General features: G+C 31.0%; 3 protein-coding genes across 3 annotated transcripts; 2 read left to right on the forward strand and 1 right to left on the reverse strand.

Annotated features, from left to right (window-relative positions):
- Positions 1–390: 390 nt before the first annotated feature.
- LOC105328246 (uncharacterized) lies at positions 391–4,348 on the forward strand. Its single transcript, XM_034477369.2, has 8 exons — positions 391–1,386; positions 1,503–1,540; positions 1,700–1,825; positions 2,190–2,285; positions 2,468–2,503; positions 2,747–2,848; positions 2,983–3,132; positions 3,652–4,348. Exons 1-8 carry the CDS (start codon positions 1,280–1,282, stop codon positions 3,792–3,794), a joined length of 798 nt encoding a protein of 265 aa, XP_034333260.2. The 5' UTR covers positions 391–1,279; the 3' UTR covers positions 3,795–4,348.
- A 2,250-nt stretch (positions 4,349–6,598) lies between these two features.
- Positions 6,599–10,726, forward strand: LOC105328248 (uncharacterized). Its single transcript, XM_034477374.2, has 5 exons — positions 6,599–6,806; positions 6,925–6,980; positions 7,277–7,402; positions 7,550–7,615; positions 7,931–10,726. Exons 1-5 carry the CDS (start codon positions 6,703–6,705, stop codon positions 8,122–8,124), a joined length of 546 nt encoding a protein of 181 aa, XP_034333265.2. The 5' UTR covers positions 6,599–6,702; the 3' UTR covers positions 8,125–10,726.
- A 1,652-nt stretch (positions 10,727–12,378) lies between these two features.
- LOC117691371 (deleted in malignant brain tumors 1 protein-like) lies at positions 12,379–17,200 on the reverse strand. Its single transcript, XM_034477373.2, has 5 exons — positions 16,785–17,200; positions 16,137–16,236; positions 14,646–14,801; positions 13,901–14,042; positions 12,379–12,880 (listed from the first exon to the last, which is right to left on the reverse strand). The coding sequence occupies exons 1-5, from the start codon at positions 17,076–17,078 to the stop codon at positions 12,709–12,711; spliced, it is 864 nt and encodes a 287-aa protein (XP_034333264.2). The 5' UTR covers positions 17,079–17,200; the 3' UTR covers positions 12,379–12,708.
- Between the last annotated feature and the right edge of the window lie 4,980 nt (positions 17,201–22,180).

Below are 22,180 nucleotides of genomic sequence, written 5' to 3' on the forward strand. Positions count from 1 at the left end.
ATAACTGTGTAAATACTAGATCCATATCTGATGAACCAAGAAAATTTGTGCTATAATCGGCATTACAACAGCAAAAAATTATCATAAAGGTGAAAAAATCCTCAAATGTTATATTGACCATATCCCTTTTGCATCCTATTAGCCGTTGATTCCCTGGATTTAACAATGACTAACAGAATAACCCTTTTATAGAAAGTCAGATGATTGAGGGTCCTCCGATAAACTTATAAGATTTGATTTCTGACTGCCCTGTAATGTATACTCTGACTACATGACAGAGCCCTGTTTTCAATCATAAATATTTCATTTATAATGAACATCTCTTTCATTAAATTTTTATAAAAGAATTTTTTATAAAAGATATTACAGTATCATCTGTAATTTATGTCAATAGAGAACAAATATATTAGATAATAAACTTATTTTTTAAAATAAAAACTTAGCAATAGTCTGCATGAAAGAGTTATTCGTTTGCTGCCACAGTGTTCGTCAAGATTTGGAGGTAATTGTAGTTTAATCTTTCAAAAAGAGAAAAGAAATAGTCAATAAACGTTTACTGATTTCGACCATTATAGAAATAAGGAAGAGAACACTTTAATCAGGGTAGTGGAAAAACCAATCATTATTTAAACTCTTTCCCAAAATAAATTTCTCTTTGGGAACGTACAGGTATATATTTTCACTCAAAAGTTGTAAGATTATGCGTAATTTGTGAAACGTTTTTTAACCAAAATCAGCAATATCCGAAATGCAAACTTACTTTTTTGAAGCTGCTCAAGGATAACCATTTTCATTAAATACATTAATGTTCATTATTTATTTGCCTCTAACTCAGCTTGTTGCAGACGGCAAATCCATCGCTAAATATGTGTACACATAGTTATGAGCAAAATTTAAAAAATATTTAAGTTATCAAATATACTTATATGTAGTATATTGGTTATCAACATTTGTCAAATATCATTAATTTCTAAACTAATGCATGTTTTGCTTTTTGAATCATAGTTAATTTCTATGTTTTGCAGTTAATTAATTGCCAATGATCAAGAATCGGCGAAACACATTTCCTTAGGTCTTCATCTGCTAGACGTGCAATATAGTTAATTTGACAAACACACATTAATTAAGTTTAGTGTAACTTTGTTGAAGAGGTGATATAATTAAATGAAATATACAAGGAAAACAATTATACCATCGTATTTAAAAAAAAAAGCTAGATATCTTCCTTATGTAAAATGTTCGTGAGGATTGAAAAAGTACGTTTGTGATACATCAATAAATGGAGAAGAAGGTTTCTTTTACAAGGTCACTGCTGTGTACACTTGTCTTGGTGTCTTGCTGTCACAATCTCCTACTGGTAAATGCACAGGATACTACAACTTGTAGGTCAGTATTAGTAGTAGTTACATGTAAAATATGGCAAGAGGAGAGAGAGTCTTAAGCTTTTTTAAACTACTTTAATTCTGTTTAATAAACGTTTAATGATGATAGTTTTTTTGTAGGCCTCAAAAATGTTGTAAAAGTAACCGAAATTGCGCAGGTAAAACCACAAGGAATTTAATACGTTTTAGTAATTTGAATATAAGGCATGCATCTTTTTTTATTGCTATGAGTGGTAAATAATATTGTCACACAAATAACAGGTTAATACACTTATCAAATAATCTTATTGTGTGTGTTTTTTTTTCTATTGAAATAGAGTGTAAAAAAGGATATTTTGGACCTAGTTGTACTCTTCCGTGTCGCTTTCCAAACTACGGGGTGGATTGTCAGTCAAAGTGTGAATGTGAACAGCAGCAGTGCGATCATACCACGGGATGTAAAAGTATATTATTAGCTTTCTTAAACTAAAGGTTTGAACCAGCTTTTCTGATAATCTGTTGTCTAGCGTCCGTTTATCCGTCTGTCCGTATGTTTACTTTTCTTAGCTCTCTATATCAGACAGTATTGACTTAGCAGAATTCACAAACATTGTATCACTGCATTCTGATAATTCTAGTCATTGTATTAAACAGTTGAACACACTGTTGATATTTCTTACTTGTAATGGGGTAAGCGATGTGGCCCGCTGGCCTCTTTTTATTTTATTTTTTTTTTGTTTTGCACTCATTTGTATCTAAGAAATAATTTTCTGCTAAAACTGTCGGTGTAACTATGAAGGGGAATTTCATTTTGATATACTTTTTCAGATATACAGACAAGTGTTACTGCTGAAGTGTTACTCTCCGGACATGTAACAAAACTTTTTCTACAAAATGAGTCATATACCAAACAGATACCCCAAAGTAGGAAACGGATTTCAGCATCTATATTCTTTAACATTTTATTTCCTTGAATTAATGTAAATGTGTGTTTATATATATATATATATATATATATATATATATATATATATATATATATATATATATATATATATATATATATATATATATATAATATCTAATTTTGGTTTTCTTTTTTTCAGCAACAAAATTATTGCTTATTGCTACTAACAAATCTAGTAAGTGTACATAGAAAAATAGCAGTATCTAAATAGAACAATTTATTGCAAGCATCCAATGTATCCCTCCAACATTGTTTTCTGTATGATACGAGATTAAAAAAAATCAACTGCACAAATGAAAATAGGTATCTTAACTAAAATGATCACAAATATTTTTGTTTAAATTCTTTAATTGGAAAATCTTCAAATCTGTTTCATAGTCTACCCACTTGGTAAATACAACACATCTGATATTTTCAGCTGAATTTCCGATGTCATCTGTTGATAGCACGTATTCTCTGGATAAAAGAACTACAAATGCTTCGAATGATCCATCATATGACAGCAAACATCCACAAACAGGTAAAACTTGAAAAAACATTAAGGACCACTTTTTAACTCTGAATGCAAATCTTCTGTTGTTTGTGACCTTTTCTATGAGAATAATAAATTCCTTGAAATATGGATTTAAATAAATACACAAGTATTTTTATCAGGTCTTACATTCAATGTAAAAACCAATGCAGTGCCACTTGTATGGAATGTGACTAATGGTCGTACTGTGACTAATGGTAGTAATTCGACTAATGGTCGTAATGCAATTACTGGTCGGAATGAATCAAAAGTCAACGAGACATCAAATGGAGGTAAAATATTTATTTGGTTAATATGGTTCTATTGTATACAAATATACACGTTATATCAAGTACAAGCATGTGCACATTTTATAATTTTATATCATCAATAAACAAGAGGATATGATTCTATGATGTAACCCAATAATTTTATTTTGATAGCGAGAAGTTAATTAAAATTTAATGTTTATGAATTTTTTCGAACCAAAAAAAGATATCGTGATAAGTTATGAGTTTTAAAACATAAATGTTTTATGATTGGAAGGTATTACATTAATCATAATTATTGACGCTCTATATTAGAGATCATGCATATCGGTCTGTGTACATATATATGCTTTCAATACCATATTTAGAAAAAAAATATCCTATTTTGTTCTTAGTTCTATAAAACATATTGTTTATCTTGTTTTTCGTTTAATGCGAAATATATGCCTAGCAAAATTACATAAAAAATAGCGTGTATTTACTCTGCAGATTTTATTACAACTATTAGCCTTATCAATTATGTATATCAAATTATATTGGCAGTTATAGGGGACGAATGTAACGGACAATGGACTTGTATGAATTCAAGGAAGACAGCAATGCTGATTTGTTTCTCTGTATTTGGATTTCTTCTTTTGGTCATCATCGGTATATCTGTAGTGGTGATAACAAAACAGAACGTATAAGAGAAAAACGCAAAAAGAGGCAAAACTCATGTATCAAGATTGAATTTTATATATTCATATATATTGATGTTATATTAGAGACTGTTCCGTATTGTCTACAGACAGACATTTAAAAAACTACACCTTACCTCTTGAATTGAACAAACTAGACATCTTCAACAACTTATATATATTGTTTAATTGTATATATGTAGACATATGTTGACCTGTCTATAGTTGTTTAACGTGTAGAACGTATGGCAACGTGTGATTTTCTAAATCACCTAAATCCTCTTTGTTCTTCTCTTTGTGAGGATAGACACTCATGTTGATAAATATGAGCTGTATTTTTTATAATTTTATTTTGGTGCATAAACCTGCTAGTATTATAAGTCTGCATGTAACTTGAACCTTTATGATAAATAAGATTTTAATAAATCATTGATTTGTGTCAAAAGAGAGATTTCTTTTCTAAAGGATATATAGCAAATCAATTTTTGTACAGGACAACAATAATTCCATGTTGTTCCAATTAAGGCTTTTTAACGGATTTCCCCACAAAAATATGGATAACAAAAATTTAAAAGCCATGATATTTTTTTGTCATTTTACAAGAAAATAACACTTTCGAAAAAAAAAAATAACATGAAAATTGCAGTTATTTTTGCTTTAACTTAAAGATAAATAATACATGTGCAAGATCTGAAATTCAAATTATTTGTTGACTGTTTATTAAGAATGCTATGCAAATGGTCCACCGCTTGCATAACATATTTAATATCAAATTTAGAACTCTGTGAACAGTTTATTGATTAATGAAAATAATAGGTTAATAATTCATCTGCATTCTTGAAAACAACTTTTTTTTTTAATTAAAAGGTATTTCTCGGTGACCTTACAATAACTATGCGTTGTTTGACTAGTAACTACATGTTAGCATTGTTACATGTATAATTATGAGATCAATGTTCTTGACAAAATATGGTTTATTCCAGGAACACGACTCCTTGATTCGGAGTATGATTTGTCACCTACATGATTATAAGAAATCATTACTCATCGGTTTGCAATCGATAAATAATTGAATAAAGAACACGGGTTAATTATATGTTGACAAAAAGATCTTTAAAAATGATGGATGTATTACAGCAATAAATTAATTGTTCTTCAAAGCGAGTACAATTTACTGTTTCCCTAATCAGAAACTTCCTTCTATCGAATTCGGAATGCAGTGATGCGTTGAATGACAATTTATCAATCAGTATCTACATGAAGTTCGGATTTTATTGGGAAAGATAACTTCAGTATCATTATATGAATTTCAAATTAAGAGTTATTGCTCATTATTTACATATTCTGTTCAAATTATAATCTGGTTCATTTGTTAAAAAGACAAAATATAGTAGCCGATATTTGTTTACAGCCGTACTAATAGTATCAAATTGTGGCACAAACTTAAATTTTTTTTCAAACAATTGACTTTAAATTTGATTTAGTTTCATACTTTTTTAGAATTTATTGTACGATTATACATCTATGAATGACCACAAAACATTGGTGTTATTAAGTATTTTTATCATTGGACATTCATGTACATCCCAAGTTACAGTTTACTATTGACTCCAACATCTTGTTTAATAGCAAGCTCAAGGAAAGACAAACGTATAAATTGCAGATAAATATCAATGTATTAATATATCAATTTAGTATAAAGAATACAAAAGAGATAATCTTAAATTTTCTTCTACGGAGAAGGGCGATATTTTTTATTTGGCACGGGGCTCTCTTAGTAAAACCTCGTGAACAAATTAATTTTCTATTAATATCGTTCATTTGGATCTGTTTGTTATGAGGTGGTTTCATCGGATAAATAACATAGATCGTGAGATCGGCCACACAGAGGTTACACAGGAAGGAGGTAGATATTTGTTATTAAGTCCTATGGACGAACATCTGCTTTTCGTCCCCCCAACCCCTTAAACACACATGGTATTTACGCACAAAGTGCCCCCATCCCCCACATTGTTCTCGTTCTATGGGGGTTTTTTATAACAAAAATTAAAAGACCTAAATGATTATGAGATTTTAAGGTATCCGATCCATAATAGGACCAGATTAAATGAATCTTAATGCATAACAGATGTGTATACATGTAGGTTTAATGCTCTACATACTTTGACAAATTTTTCATGCTTAAGTATCAATATGTAAGAGAGGAATGTGTCCTAATAAATCACTTTTTAGTTTTCGTAAAGAGTTGCCACCCTTTGCTTTTAATTAAAAAAAGGTTTATTCTAATAGATTGTATTCGGTATAAAAAAAAATTCAATAGTTTTTGTATTTCTTATGATTAAATAAATCTTTTCACCGAAGCATTTATTGATATCCTTTGTATTTACTTTTTATAAAAAAAATGTGCTTGTCCCCATATACCTTAATGCATCTTCATTTATTGATTATTGCTTAGTTAACAATATTTTTGAATATCTCTCTCGATAAATCTTTTTCTACTCTCACATTCTTTGAAATAATATCAGAATATTTAATTCATAATGGATATTCAAGGTAAAACAAATAGGTCCTAATATGGGTCGGATACCTTGAAGTGGTAATAACAAACCAATCATTAAATAAAAACGCGGAAGAGGTACCAATGCATATATTGAAATAAGCATTAAAACGTTTTTGTTCCTGGTGTACATGTACAATATCATGTATTTGAAAACCACAGAGATTTAGCTTTCAACAATTATATCCTCTAGCAATCTACCCAATACACGACCACTTTCATAAAATTAATTTACCAATTGAATTTCTAAATCTGTCATTTGTGTGAGATAATTTTCAATGCCAGACGTATTTCCTCTTGTTGTTCAAAAGGAGGAAATGATTTAAAATCATCATTATATGCAGGTCGAGAAACACAAAAATGGCGATTGCCATGATTTTCAAAAGGACATTCATTAGTGTTCAAGTTTTTATGTTTCATTTGGACTTGAAATGCAGTCAAAGTCAGGATAAAGCAATTTGCAGGTTTTAATTACATTGTAAAGATAATTATACTAAGATTGATTATAATATCACATATTATTGAAATGGTAATAAAAGTTTTATTTCTGTTCAAAATGTTTGTTTCTTTGCGATTTTGCAGATTTCCACTGTGCTGTGATGACAATAAACTAGATACCAAAACTAATCAATGTGGAGGTAGGAAATAAGTTATCAGTGAATCATTTATTAAGGAATGTTAATAATCATCTTATGGTTTTTATATTCTATAGTTTATCAACATTCAATTTAAGACAAGGAATAATATTGAGGTCTTCTTGCTCTTGTGGGATATCAACCTTTTTTTATGAAGATAATCTATATAACAAAAACAAGCTTATTTAACGTACAACATCGATATATCGTATGTCCATGTAAATATGTTTCATTTTTACAACACAAAATCTACTACGTAGTCTTTTTTCTATTATTAATTCTACTCCATTTATTATTAGCGTGTTTATCGGGATACTATGGACCGAACTGTACACTCCCTTGTCGCTTTCCTAATTACGGAACTGAATGTCAGTTAAAATGCGATTGTGATGAACAACAGTGTAATCATACAATTGGATGCAGAAGTGCGAATATTTTATCTTTTCATTTTCCATTTTTTTATATTTTTTTTTTACTTTTGGATAGTTGCCAATAGCAACCATTTTGAGAACTACGTAGTACTCGCTTTCGATTTCATTCAATAATATTAATAGGTCATTTCGCTGTTTCAGACAAGGAAATCGCATCGAATGCTAGCATTTTTTTCAAAACATATGTCAACGAATTTCTGATCGAAGGTATTGACTTTTTCTCAGGTTTTTTATGTTTGTAAAATCATAACTATTTATTATTAAAATAGAAATTCATTTCTGACGATAATGATATCTTTAAAACCTAACATACTTAATTTTGTTAAATTGAGCTATAACATCGATGTACTGATATTTGTTTCGTTATTTTCTAAATAAAACATACATATTAAGTAATCATATACAACACACATCAACTCACATTTGTAAACTAACAACAAACATAAGAATAAACATCGTATCATTTTATGTTTTCAATATAATAATTTGATTTTAAATTTGATTGTTTTCGTCAATTGACAGAGAAACATTCTCCCAGTTCGTTTTGGGATGGCCTTGACTTGAAACACAAAGCCATGTTGATAAGTGTTTGTATCATTGGGGCTCTACTTGTGGCTATGTTTGGAATCTTTATCTTCAAGAAGATGAAGAAATTCTTACACATGACTTCTTTCAAAATGGAGAGAAATCCAAGTGTCACTTCATCCCTGTTATAAATATACAATACTGGATCATCTCTATAACAGTGACATAGAGTTAAAACAATATCATCATTTTGTTTCCAAATATAAAACGGATAACCTATTTTCATGAAGATAGATCAAATTTTGAGACGTTCAACTTTATTTGATATGTCGTAGGTTTAGGGCCTCCTGTCCGGTTGGAAAGCGAATGAATCGTCCGGCATAATCGGAGAAAGCTAAGGCCATTCATCGTCCTGCCGTCGCCTTCGATACATGCACGGCACGAAGTTGTTGAAATGCCCCCATAGCTAAAACCTGAGAAACACCAGAAGTTGCAGCATTGGTGCCAAAGCCATCGACACTCTCGTCACATTACTTACTCTGTCGGCAACCATGGCACAGAGCAAGATTATATGGGTCAACAAAATCGGTACGTTTCGTAGAGTTCATCGTCTGTTCTCATCTCAAGCGGGTTTAAACGGTCGCCAAAACTCCGAGGACGAGGGACCGCCTTCATTGCTGATGAATCCTTTGCAAAAATCCAACCAGTGTCGCCATCTTGACCTTACTTAGTAACAATCTTTATACTAATAGCAGTTTTAATATTCAAGACAGTATTTCATACTTAATATAACTCAAAGTCATTTTTTGTGATCCACTTTAAGAGCGATCTTAAAATTTAAGTGCAAATCAAATGATTTAAGTCTGACTTAAGATTTAAGACTGTTTGAAGATCCCGGAACCTGATCACATTCACAGAATGAACCTCTGCCATTCAGTTAACTGTAATGTGACTGAAAGGTAACTGAAAGGTTACTGAATGGCACAGCTATGCAGACCTTTCAGTTAATATTCAGTTGACTGAATTGCAGAGGTTCATCCTGTGATTGCAATTAAGCATTTTCTTTAATCATCTCACAAAGTTAAGCCCACTTTCGGGAATATTGAATTTCCAAATTGATTGCAAACAAATAACAAACAACTTTAGTTTGCCTTTTTTTAAATACATTATTTTGTATAGAAGATTACAAGCATGATGTGTCGTTATTGAAATGTTATGTATATGATATATCTTAGCAAAGGTAACTACAACGTTATTTCTACAAATATACAAGTATGGCAATAATATTTTATTGCACCAGTCAAAAAAGGGTCTAATGGCATTTTTGACAAAACAGAAAAATAACGTAACAGACATATGACGTTACTCCATAACGTCGTTCGAAAAGTACAAAGCATAAAGCGCGTTATTTTAATAACTTTTGTATTTTTTACCTGATTTTTATCTATTCAATTCGATATTTGGGCGTTACTCATTAAGATATATTGACAAATTTATTTTGTTTTTTTTTTCTCATTTTATTTTAGATTAATCGAAATATTCTAGACCAAATATTGGCAATGTTTTGATTAATTGTAGTGGAAATATTTTGTAACTAACTTTGGTGAATGTATACGTGTTTCTTTTTTTATACATCATTTTAATATTGCTCAACAACAAAAGCTAAATAATTTAAAGTACTTGGTATTGCTAGATTGGAAATTCCTGACCTAACAAATATCATTTTTTAGCAATTACTGTTGATGTTATTGATTTCAACAATACACAAAGTATAAAATTGAAGGTGTTGCATACACTAAACGGTCACTTTTTCTGACAAAAGACTTGAAAATTATCTGATTGAACAAGTTCGATAACACAAAGTTTTCACTCATATTTCCCCTTTACGAAAATAAATGAGAATCTTGGTTACAGTCAAAACGCCGTATGTTTAAAATTTGCTTTCAATCTGAAGTTAATTACAACAATCCTTTTATTTCGGCAGATTTCGGTAAATTGAAATGGTTCAGTAATCAGAAAAACCACATGATTTTAGTTCATGAAGTTTTGAACCACACCAAAATATACTATGCAGACTATTAAGTTCGTATCATTATACTAAATACATAGTACTAGAATTATCTCTTAAACAATCGAACAACGAAAAAGGGTGCTATGTTAACTTCTATCATTTGTTCCATATGCAATGAGCAAATCTTAACGCCTAGGCCTAGCAATGAGCTTGAAGTTGAAAGATCTTCTATGAATATGGTATGCTTCATGTCATCAAGTTTTCGACATCTGATATATAACAATGTATGAAATTGAAATATTTCAAGTATATGAAAAGAAAGGTGTCGTTATCGGTACCATTTCAGGGGTTTTAATCATATATCTCCTTAGCAATATTTATTGATTCGTTGCCAGTGGTATTTTGTACATATAAAGTTTAACTGGACTTTATTGAATTTGACTTTGTTCGATTTGAAACGTTCAAGTATAATGTAGCAGTCAACGCTGCTTTAAAAATACTTTCATTATTAAGGAGGGAATCTCAAAATCTAAAGAAAAAAGTTCGGAAAAGTTCTTATTCTTATTGTAAATTGCTGTCATTTGATAAACAGAAAAGATTGCTTTTTTGTTTAAATGTCCGATATTTTTTTTTCATTGCAGTCATCTGTATCATTTGTTATTTATTCCGATTGATCTACACGGACTAATACATTTAAATTGACATTTTATATAGAGAACACATATTTGTTTCTCTTATAGTTTAGATAATTCTTTCATTGCAATTCCCTGCATCAATTTTGAATAATCAACATCAAATGGTAGTCTATTTTCTGAAATGAATATTTTATACAGAAAAACATTTTGCGTTTTAATAAAAATTCAGAGAAGTCTTCTATTGCAATTTCTTGCATTAATTTTGATTGATCTACATGGAATAGTACATTACAAAATCAATATTTTATACAGAAAAAACATATTGAGTGTAACTTAAAAGTCAGAGACCTGTTTTGTCACAATTCCTACACCATTTTAATTGACTTTCACGGAATGGTACATTATTGTTATATTCATACATATAATGGTACAACGGTAAATTACCAAATCATTATTTCATAAAGAAAAATAATTTGAAATTGGTTATGATTGATGTACACGAAATAGTTCATTATAAAATGAATATTTTAAATGACTTCTTTCGTTGAAATCCTCATCCTACATTGTTTGTGATCTATTTTTGTTAATTTCCACGGACTGGAACATTTTTATATTGATCTTTTATGTCTACGTGCATGTTTACAGGCAATTTGTGCTTGCAGTTAAAAGAAGCTGTGCTTTTTAGTCATTCTTAACATTGTCCAGCCTTTCAGTTTCATTCAGTTGGATATATAGATAACAAAGGCTCATCATAACGAGTTGTAATAACATTTAACATAATCAAATCAACCATGGCGTATCGGGAAATATTTACGACAATCATAGATCTTTCAATTTCGTTTCGAAATAATATTATTGTAAATGTTTGTGTTTTAGATTTCCGGGAAATTAAAATGCATCCCCCGATGAATTAATAGCAGTATTGTAGGCTTAAAGCTTGGTTATGCAAATGTCAACAATACGGTGTATCGATGTATCTATGTCGTAATTAAATGTCCGAATTCATATGTAATGTCAATCCGTGCATGCACTGGTCAAAGTCTAGTTTTACTTTCAAAATTTTTTATGAGTTCTTTCTCTTGAATATTTTTTCGGTTGTTCTGCTTCTTTTCAGTTACCTTGCACTTTTACAACGTTACCAAATACAATAATCTAAGTATATGGTTGAAAACATTTTCCGAGTACCATGAGATTTAGTGCAAAGTATTTCTCAATTAGTCTTTGTTAGTAATCATTTGTTCGTGATTATATTATTTCATTTAAAAAGGACAATTGTCTCCACAACTTATTCTGGTAATGTTGAATGTTAATGCATTCCAACTTCTCTATCTCTGAAACAGTTAACTGGATTCAAATCCTAAGTGCAATACCTTTTTTCAGATTTGGTCATTTTCAAGTTGACATTGTTTGGACCAGAATATATAAGATATGGAAGAATCGTTCATATACTAACATGGTGTTCGAGAAAAGTTTTGCATCTCATAATCATTAGGAATTCATTTATAATCAGCAAAATTTCATTGTTTGTGGTGTGAAACATGTACTTAGATTATTTTTGCGTCGAATCATCACAAAATCAAAACCTGTCAAAAAGTATAAACATGTTTAGTAAAAAATATTTTTAAGGCCTTTTCAGTTTGCATTATGATATGAAATAAACCAGTGTGAGTACAAAACACAATGCCATTTCAACTTACAGAGAAGAAAGGTTTCATTTTGTAAGAGTGAGTTTTTAGTGTATGAAATTTGATGAGAAACTTAAATTTTACCCGTATTTTCACATTGATACTAAATACATGAAAATAACAACATTAAGTAAGCATCTATGAAAGTTGTTTATTAAAGAATTCGTCCCGCCAGTAAATTTAAGATCTACATAATACAATCCATGAAGAGATATAGTCGCACCACTCGAGAGTTCGAAATTATATTTGTCATTAAAGACACTGTTTACAAGCATAAGTTTATGAAATAAATGCAATGATACAGCAATTGCAAAAAAAAGGTTCGTTGCAATTTCAATCGACATTGTTGATCCTTAAAACAACGTTGTTTGCAATATCAGTATTCATTTGCAACGAGCAAAGAATTACGCTAAAGGTGAAAATTATTTGACTAATTTCGTCAAACTAATGTTCGCAAATTACTCCAACATCTTCGTAATGGCCGCAGTTTTGTGAATTAGAGTCAACATAAGCACACTCCAGTATTGATATCTCGCTGGACAAACAAGCCACATTATCCATCAATATTTGCCCGCTTCCAATCCCAAATGCAACACTTTGACGTACCTGCAATGCACTGAAAGGAAAATATTTGTCAATGTATTTTTGTGTTATGCTTGCACAATATACATTTTGAAATGATATTTTTGTTGTTGTTTTTTTTTTCAAACGGTTCTTCCTTTTTGCATTGAAAGTAATTCACAAACTTCAATTAAAATGCCAGGAACTTCATATTTATGTATCATTATTAACATTTGACCATCAACTGTCAGTTACACTCCTTAGCTATCTATCAACAAGGGTTGGAACACTATCATATCAAGAACTGGCTTTAGACATTTCTTTCACAGAAGAATATAACATCACACTAAAAAGACGCCATTTGGAGAACAAATGAGAACTAATACAAAGGTAAACATATCAGGATAATTGCTCTATAAATTCATCACGTTATTTCTTCGATGAACACGTTAATTCGTTGATCTCCTTAACAACGTTATCTATTTCATGATGCGAAAGGACAAGCAATGAAACCATAGTACAAATTAACAATAGTGAAGTGAAAGTATGTAATCTGGAGAACAGCTAGTAAAATGTTAATTTTGTAGAAAGTTTTTTAGTTTAGAAAAGAAATTAAAACTGTGTTTTTGTTACTTAAAAATCTGAATTTTATGTTATGTATGGGTACTTTTATTTGATATACAGCTAAAGGATAGAAAATTTTAATGACATGCTTTCAAAAAAAGAAAAGCTATTGTACGTGATAGCACAATGCCCTTAGGCAAATGTAGCTTTAGATAAGAATGCTCATATTGCTTACGTTAATTTGGAATTTTAAAAGACTTTTACAAAAACACAGCTTCCATTTTTTTATTTGATGTAGTTACTTAAAATATTGATTTAGTCATTTATTTATTGGGTGTTTTAATCGTTCAAAAGATATATCAGTTATTTGTAGCTGTTGTCATTTGAAAAACTTGCTTTGCAAACAAACACTGTTTTCAAAAAGAAAGTGCAGTTTGGTAAATATTGTGAATCGATCAGGACTTGAACAAAATCACGCATTCAAGACAACTAAACGCTTAAGAACACGTACCCAGGGTATCCCAAACTCGAACAAACGACATTGGCATCCGCCATTCCAAAACCATCATCACATACGGTTCCCCAGGATCCATTTAAGTAGACTTCAACTCGTCCCTCAAAGGATACATTGGAGCCAACTAGCCTTGTGGTTTCTAAAGGATTATGATTAGCATTATCTTTAAATTCTTATATCTAAGAACATCTTGGGATTCTTAGGTAAAGTGTTTTTCAGCAGTAGTTTGTAAAAAAGTAAAGTAGTTCGTCTAAAAAGTTTTTATGACAGAAGAAAAATAAAAAGTTTAAAGTCAAAAGCAATACAACTAAATCCCTTTGCGAAGGTTATTAAAAATTAGTTTTAATCTCTTGTCCCTTGAGCTCAATTTCAATGCTAAAAACATTTTCAGATGAGAATAAACGCGACACTTCTCGCGAAGAATCGCCATACCTTCGCGAATTAACGTGTAACTTTCGCGGAAAATACATAACTTTCGTGTTATATCGCAAAACTTTTGCATTCTGTATATAATACGGTAAAACAATAGCTGCTTTTCAATATCGTAAGGGGTTTTTTATTTGATATGGAAAAATACAAACTATAAGATTGCTGGTTTAATTCACTTTACAATGTATCTTTTTGAACAGTCTATAAAAAAGATAAATAATTAAATTATTGTATTTTTTATCATACATTTTCCTCGATAGAAATTTCGTACATATATAATTTGTTCATTGGCAAAAGATTAATGTTTGCTTACGCCATTCGCATCGGTAATCAAGAGATGCCCATTTCCCGCCAGGAGGGCAACACGTGGTTTGGATAGAACCATTACATCTGTAGGTTACTAAATCTGGAGAATAAGTTCGCTGGACAATTTTTCCGTTTGGTATACCTGGCGCTGATTCGGAACAATCTGTATGAATATTGAATAATGCGAAATATTAATCATTTCTGAACTGCTAGACAAGGGTATCTGATCTGCATCGCTCCTCACGAACTACTGGCATAAGGTGCTATTTAAAGTTATGAGGGTTTTTTTCGTCACGTAATCTCCTAGCCTATTTATAATCAGCGAAAAAAATGAAGGATGCCATACTTTATCTTCACAGTGCAGCAATGGTAGCCTTCGTAGGGATTTATTTCGACAAGTTGAAAGTATGTTTTAATGCAAAATATGTTCAATAAATGGGAATAATGCGAAATGTTCCATACAGATTAAATTTATTCAAAGACTATGAGCAGTAAATCCTTAATGTATGAATACATGTCCCTAGTGATACACGATCAAATGCATAGGAAGTGCGCCATTGCCTTCTACAGTATCATAAAGACGCAAACAGAAGGATCGATTGAAAAATTAATGGATTAGAGCGATTGTGAATAAACAGTACGAAAACGTTGTCGATTAAATTAAATATGTTTTGCATTTTTAATTGGTCGAACAGTGTGAGTAAACTCCAATCAAAATTAAGGGAAAAATATTAAGACTTTTAATAGCGCGATAAGCCAAGGGTTTGTGAGAAACACTGCAGATCAGAAATCTTTAGCTAGCGACGATATAATGAACTCACTCTTCTAAGCAGTGTGCGGACAGCACGCTAACCTTCGGTCATGTATGAAAGCAAACAAGAAAAGAAACACTTGCTTTACATGAACTCTGTCACACGCTACATTGTCTTTGAGATAGAGATAAAATACAGTTCAATTCAACATTAGTTCTAAAAGAAATATAACAATACACATTGCATAGAAATATATCTTTTGTATATACATTTCTTTACAGTTTTATCAATATGTAACGTCAATGTCATTTAAGTTTTATTGATAGCAAAATTAAACTGTCTTTCACTCATGATCTAACAATTAAAAGGTACGTGTGTAAAATCTTTCAATCTGTGATGCATGTATATTTCTGATCGTATATAGTACCTTTGCACATGTTGTTTTAAGATCCACTTCCTTGCAAAATGATGAATTAGACTGACTACATTTAATTTTATTTTTTTATAATATTAATTTCATTGTGCAGGTATTTCTAGATTCTGTACACGTATTACATGCATATTTAGCGTTTACAATATTGGGAGAGAAATGATTTTGCACGAATTAGCTCGGAATTGTTTATCCGGATTTCTTTATCTATTTACATGTATTTATGTTCGTGTTTGACATTTAGCAGAGTACTAGAGTATGCGAAAGCCATTATCACTAAATAGAAACACAGCGAAATGTAAAATGTTTACAGTACCTGTTTCAATGCAAACTTTCTTATTCCCTGGCATTGTAATACATGTGGAGTAATTGTTGCAAATCTCTTCTCCGCAAAGGTTACTGTGGTGGTCTGTCCTCTATAAAAGAATAAAACATACTGTTCTAGCCCATATATATATTAAGGATTTGTTTTTCAAAGCGCCTTACAAAAGCCCAACTATCTACAAAGAGCATCTATCGAAAATCATTTATTGTTTTCATGACGAAATATATTTAAACAACACATTACAAAATCTGAAAATCTTTTTTTGGATTTATGTGTCCAAGTAGCGTAGTGGAAAATGCACTCGCTTTTCTCCGCTGCGAACCGAGTTCGATCCCCGTGATCGACGGTGGTTGTATGTGATAGGGTATGGCGGTCGCCCGCCTGGACACGTAGTTTCTCTCCAGGTACTCCGGCTTCTTCCCACACTAATGACACCCTCACTTTAACATCCGTGCCAACGAGAGATAATGATATAAGTTGTAGAACTTGTTTATCAATCTTTGTAAAATAAATAAAGTAAGATGGGGTTTTTTTTATATATGCTTTTGCTCTTGGTTCACAGTTTTATTAAAGAGATGTTTTAGCATAAAAAAGAACAATTTTTAAGCAAAATACAGTAAAAGTATTCATTCTACTTACGACAGTTTCGGCATAAAAGTAGTTTCCGTCATCCACTAGATCATTTGTGTCATTTTTCTTCCGATCGTTGAGCTCACACTCCAACAAAACACGATTAAAGTTAATGGACAGGCAATAGGACATCGCCTCACATTTTCTGAGACACATTTGGAAACCAATGTTCTTTTCAATTCTTGGCCAGCTGATGGGCAACCTTTTTCCCATAACCTTATTTAGGACACCTGGACAGTTGCTCATTCCTGAAATCACACCACCAAGTGCTGTAAGATGACAAAAAACTAAAACACCTAACATCTTGGTGGTTACAAAACTCAGTTCTATTTCATACTTTGGATGGAATGTGACTGAAATAGATTGTAGTCACTGTTTGATACTCTTGCAATAAAAGCGCATAGATATTCTATGCATTAGCCTTGCGCATCACGTGTCTTACCTTTTAAATGCGATAAAAAAATCAAAGTACTGAAGTATTGCCGGGACTTGATTTTATCGATTATCATTTATTTGTAAATCAGCGATATGTAATTTTGCATGGCATGTAGAATCAGTAATCGAAATATTTCTGAGAAATTGTATGGATCCAGGCAAGACTGAACTCCAGTTTTGTTCAACAAAACGCTCGACTGTCTCCGTTTGTCTCCGACAAGCAAGAGAGACTCTTTGTTTTGTTGGATATTAACGGAGACATCCGAGCGTCTGGTTGAACGAGACTAGTATATTGAATTCTAGCATATGAATACATACGACTTCAAAAAATATCTACGTGTTTGTACCATTTAAAATTTTATTATTTTCATGGTATTAATAAATAGGTTTTCTTGAAAAACAATGCTTCAGAATATATTGCATCTGAATATATCGATTATTTTCAGGAACTAAGTGTTGTCAGCGGTATTGATTTGTGCTTAGGTCCAAACACTGTTTCACTTTCGGTTTGCCCGAGTAAGTGCATAGGAGAGTTGATTAAAATCAACTCCCAATTACACGTTTCCGCACTAGTAATCAATTAGATTTGATCACTATAATTCCCATACCTGCCATCTTATTTTTCTACAAAGTTGAAAAATCCTCCATGTATATTGATCCAAGATTAGAACACGTATTTGTAACAAATAAATTATTAAAATTAATAAATTGAAAAACACACCCACATATTGCCTTCCCAAACATAATATGCATTAATGCATATTGCATTAATTTTCCAAAAATACCATACTAATATTGTATCTCACATACTTCGTCATCATGTTGTTCATCAGTTTATAAACGCCATTTAAAGGTCTGCCTTCTCCATAGAATTGATCATTCTCCCTTTTCTTCAAAAAGTTTATATTCACCAAGTAAAACGATTCTTAAACAATTACTGCCAATTGGTGCAGCTCATATGATATTTTAAAGAACAAATCTCAATAAACTTTTGAGCTGTTGTTCTTTATGTGTGAATGATTAAACTAGATGGTTTTATCGACGAGCTCTTTCATTGCGAGATTGATACATGTATTCAGGATAGGTAAAAATCTCATAGGCTCTTATATTAATGTCTCATTGAGCTAAACTAGGTTAAATCAATAACCTATCATATTTGAGAGTCTTAAAAATTTTGACTGGACCGAGCACATTTTTATTCAAACTGCGGTATTATCGACCGTAACAACGCAATTTGGAAAAAAAAATGAAAGTTGGTTGACTTTGTTCAAAATGTAACGCATTTTGAAAAAAAAGTTCGTTGTAACAAAAAGCGTTTTCCATTCGGCAATATGGACAAGTATAAAATATGTCTTTCATTTAAATTAAGTTGTATTTGTGTGTAAAGCTGTCCTTAAACAAAAAAATAAACAAATCAAAAGAACAATGTGGTTTTCACAAGTAAATCATTACTCATGTCAATATATGTGGTACATTTTGTTATAGAAATATATTTGACAAGTTCTTATTAAATTGTAAGAGCAACAGTCACTATAAAATATTCATAAATGAGATAAAATTTTACTTCATTATTGGGGGAAAATTGACTAAATGACAAATTTGATAACATCATCATAGCACCGTTTCGATAACAAAATAAAATCAAATACCATTTTGTATTAATTTGCTATCAAAATGATAATTCATTTCTGTTATTTATTGAATTTGTTTGATCTGCTTAATAAAATTTTGATTACATTAACATTTAATGTCTGAAAGTTGACGTAAAGCCGATATATAAACGAATATGTGCTCATTTCAATCTATATGTAATAGGTGATAAATTTCAATATGTATTAGATTGTTATACAGTTTATTCTTTATTATAAAAACACAAGCATATTAGTGTAGAATATGAACATAAACATTTGATATACAATTAATTCTAAAATTTTAAATTCTAGTATAAAAATGATAGTAATAGAACTATATATGATAAGAGTTAAATTTGGCCCCTATAATTCACTATTTTTTAAAGTATTTCGGATACAATAAAATGTTAGGCTATGTTTAGAAGAGTTGATATAAAAAATATGTTTCACACATTTGTTTGATTTATTTGCACTCACTTGCTGTATATGACCTCAGAACGCGGCTATGTTAAGGCTGTCCGAAGCTAAATATGTATCGATAAATGATACTATTTTAATCATCGAAAAATGCTTTAACCGAGTGAGTTTCTTTAAACTTTTATTAGATAAGTTAACAGTGGCATCCAACACTATATTTGATGTATTTTTGTGACGTCATATATTTTTCTTAAGCACGTGACGGGTGTATTCTAACACGGTAAATAATCTATAAAAATCGCATCGCCACAAGTGAATAATGACATTAAATCAAAAATATTTTTATGAAAAATCCTTCGATAAGTAATGTATTTTGCAGTTCTTGCTGGGGGTTCAGATAAATATTTCGTTTATTTGAAATATTGTCAAAACATTTCGGACCGCCATCGAAATTAGGCACATTTTTACCTTTAAGGCTCGATTTACACAAAATCGGGTCAATCGGTAGGTTTCCCCCAGCAAGATTCACAGTGGTACTTATTTTCTCTCCCGATTTCACGTAACATATACTAAGATTGTTTTTATCTTTCACTTGTGCCAATCCGTTTTTTATATGCACATACATATCACCATTCATTTAATTACACGTAGCAGGGGGAGTCTCAAAACAATTAGTTTATGAAAGTTATTTACCTATTACGAAGCTTTAAAACTGTTGATTTTTTTATACTCCATATCGGTGATATTGAATTTAGTATCACTAGTATTTACAACAGTGTCTTTGTAAAGGAATGAAGCGGTTTTATTATGCACAATGAATATCATTTATTACGTTACGATACATTCCCTAAGAACGATCGAAAGGAATGCAGATCGTGACGTCAAAGTTAACTATGACGTCATATCTTATGAAGTACAGACAAGTGACTTTCTACATATCGCTGTGAAATTAATCGGGCAGCCTTAACATAGCCGCGAAGTAACGCTATTTCCATAATTCAATCAAAATCAGACGAAAATTGACCTTTTTCTTCTCTTTTTACGAGTGGGATATATAGAGCGCATGCTTGAACCTGGACAATTTTTTTGTCACTTATTAAACTTATCTCGATACATCTCTGATTAAATATTTTGTTGGTTCAAGCATCCGCTCTATGTTCCTGAAAGAAAAACTGTTTGAAAACAAGTTCTTTTATGCTAAAATGCAAAAATGGCGGGAAAAGGTTGTCTTTACAATGCCGTTTATCTAAATTGTGGGCACTTGAATCAAAACAAACAGTAAGGCGTGGAGTGACTATATATTTGACAAATGGGTTGATATTTTATGCAGCTTTTTGCTATGTCACATGTGAAGACCCTGCTATTAGTTTTGAAATTTAAGGCAAAGCAAGGATTCCGTACAAAGGTATTTATTTTAAGATATATCTACTCATTTTTCAAATCATTATAGATAAACAATATTAGAAATACAAATTACTAAGTTATTCCACAATACAGATCAAATAATTTCTGTTTATCATGTCGATCGCCATATATCGTTTATAGGTTTTTAATGCGTACAAGTAAAAATTCTCATTCCAAAATAGGGTCGAATTAAACCATATGAAAGTGTTTCACTCTTCTGCGAGGAGTACGTATAGCACAAATGACAATTGTCAAAACCAACTGTATTCAGTTTTCAAAAATCTAAAATAAGGGTATACAGTTGCAAAAGTAGAGAGAAATTCTGGATCCTGATGTGCTGCATTTGTGGATCATTGCCCACATGAGTAAAGGAATCATTCCTGAAAAATTACACGACCTGCGATGTGGGTAATAGCTAATATACACCTTAAGGGAGATGACTCGATTTAGTTAAGCAAACAAAATCGTTATATAAATAAAAAACAAATAAATCACCCATTGCATTATAAAACTTAATGCCGGTATTATATGAGAAACATGCATGACAAAATCTGAGTTATTTTTTTTTTAATCTCATTTATTTGTATTTGGCAAAATGCATAGCAGATGTAAAAGTAATATGTCAAAAACGTAACAAAGAGCATACCTCCACGAACAACATAGATTTTTTTCAAATAATACGCTCTCAAATTCCATTACATCAGAGTTCACGATAATAAAAAGGGCCCATTTTGACCTATTTATAGCCTTTGTCAAAGTAGTTTAATAACGTATATTCGACAATTTTTGCGATGATCTAATTTTTGGCTTTTTGCGATCACCTTTACATTGCGAATTATACAACATTGGTATTGTTTGCGATAACAAATTCTTTTCATCGCCAAAACATTGATTGAATGCATTTACACATACTGCATTAATTTTCCAAAAAATACCATACTAGTATTGTAAATAACATGCTTTTTCATCATGTTTGTTCATCAGTTTATAAACGCCATTTATTGGTCAACCATTCCCATAAAATTGAACATTCTCCCTTTTCTTCAAAGAGTTGATATTCACCAAGTAAAACGATTCTTAAACAATTGGAAGGACGGCTAACGGCTAATTGGTGCAGCTCATGTGATATTTTACTATACAACGTTCAATCAACGTTCGAACTGTGGTTCTTAATGCGCATATTATTAAACTAAATGATCTTTTCGACATGCTTTTTCATTGCGGATTTGCTATTCAGGATAGGTAAAAATCTCATCGGTTTTCATATCAGTGTCTCATTTAGCTAAATAGGTTTAATCAATTACATATCATATTTGAGAGTCTTTACAATTTTGACTAAATCGTGCACAGTTTTTTTTCAAACTGCGTAATTATCGACTTAAACGCAATTTGAAAAGTTCAAAGTTGGTTGACTTGGTTCAAACTTTACGCATTTTGAAAAAAAAGTTCGTTGTAACAAAGAGCGTTATCCACTCGGCTATATAGAAAAGTATAAAATCTGCCTTTCATATAAATACA

Source organism: Magallana gigas, chromosome 9, assembly GCF_963853765.1.
Source record: "Magallana gigas chromosome 9, xbMagGiga1.1, whole genome shotgun sequence".
Lineage (NCBI taxonomy): Eukaryota > Metazoa > Mollusca > Bivalvia > Ostreida > Ostreidae > Magallana > Magallana gigas.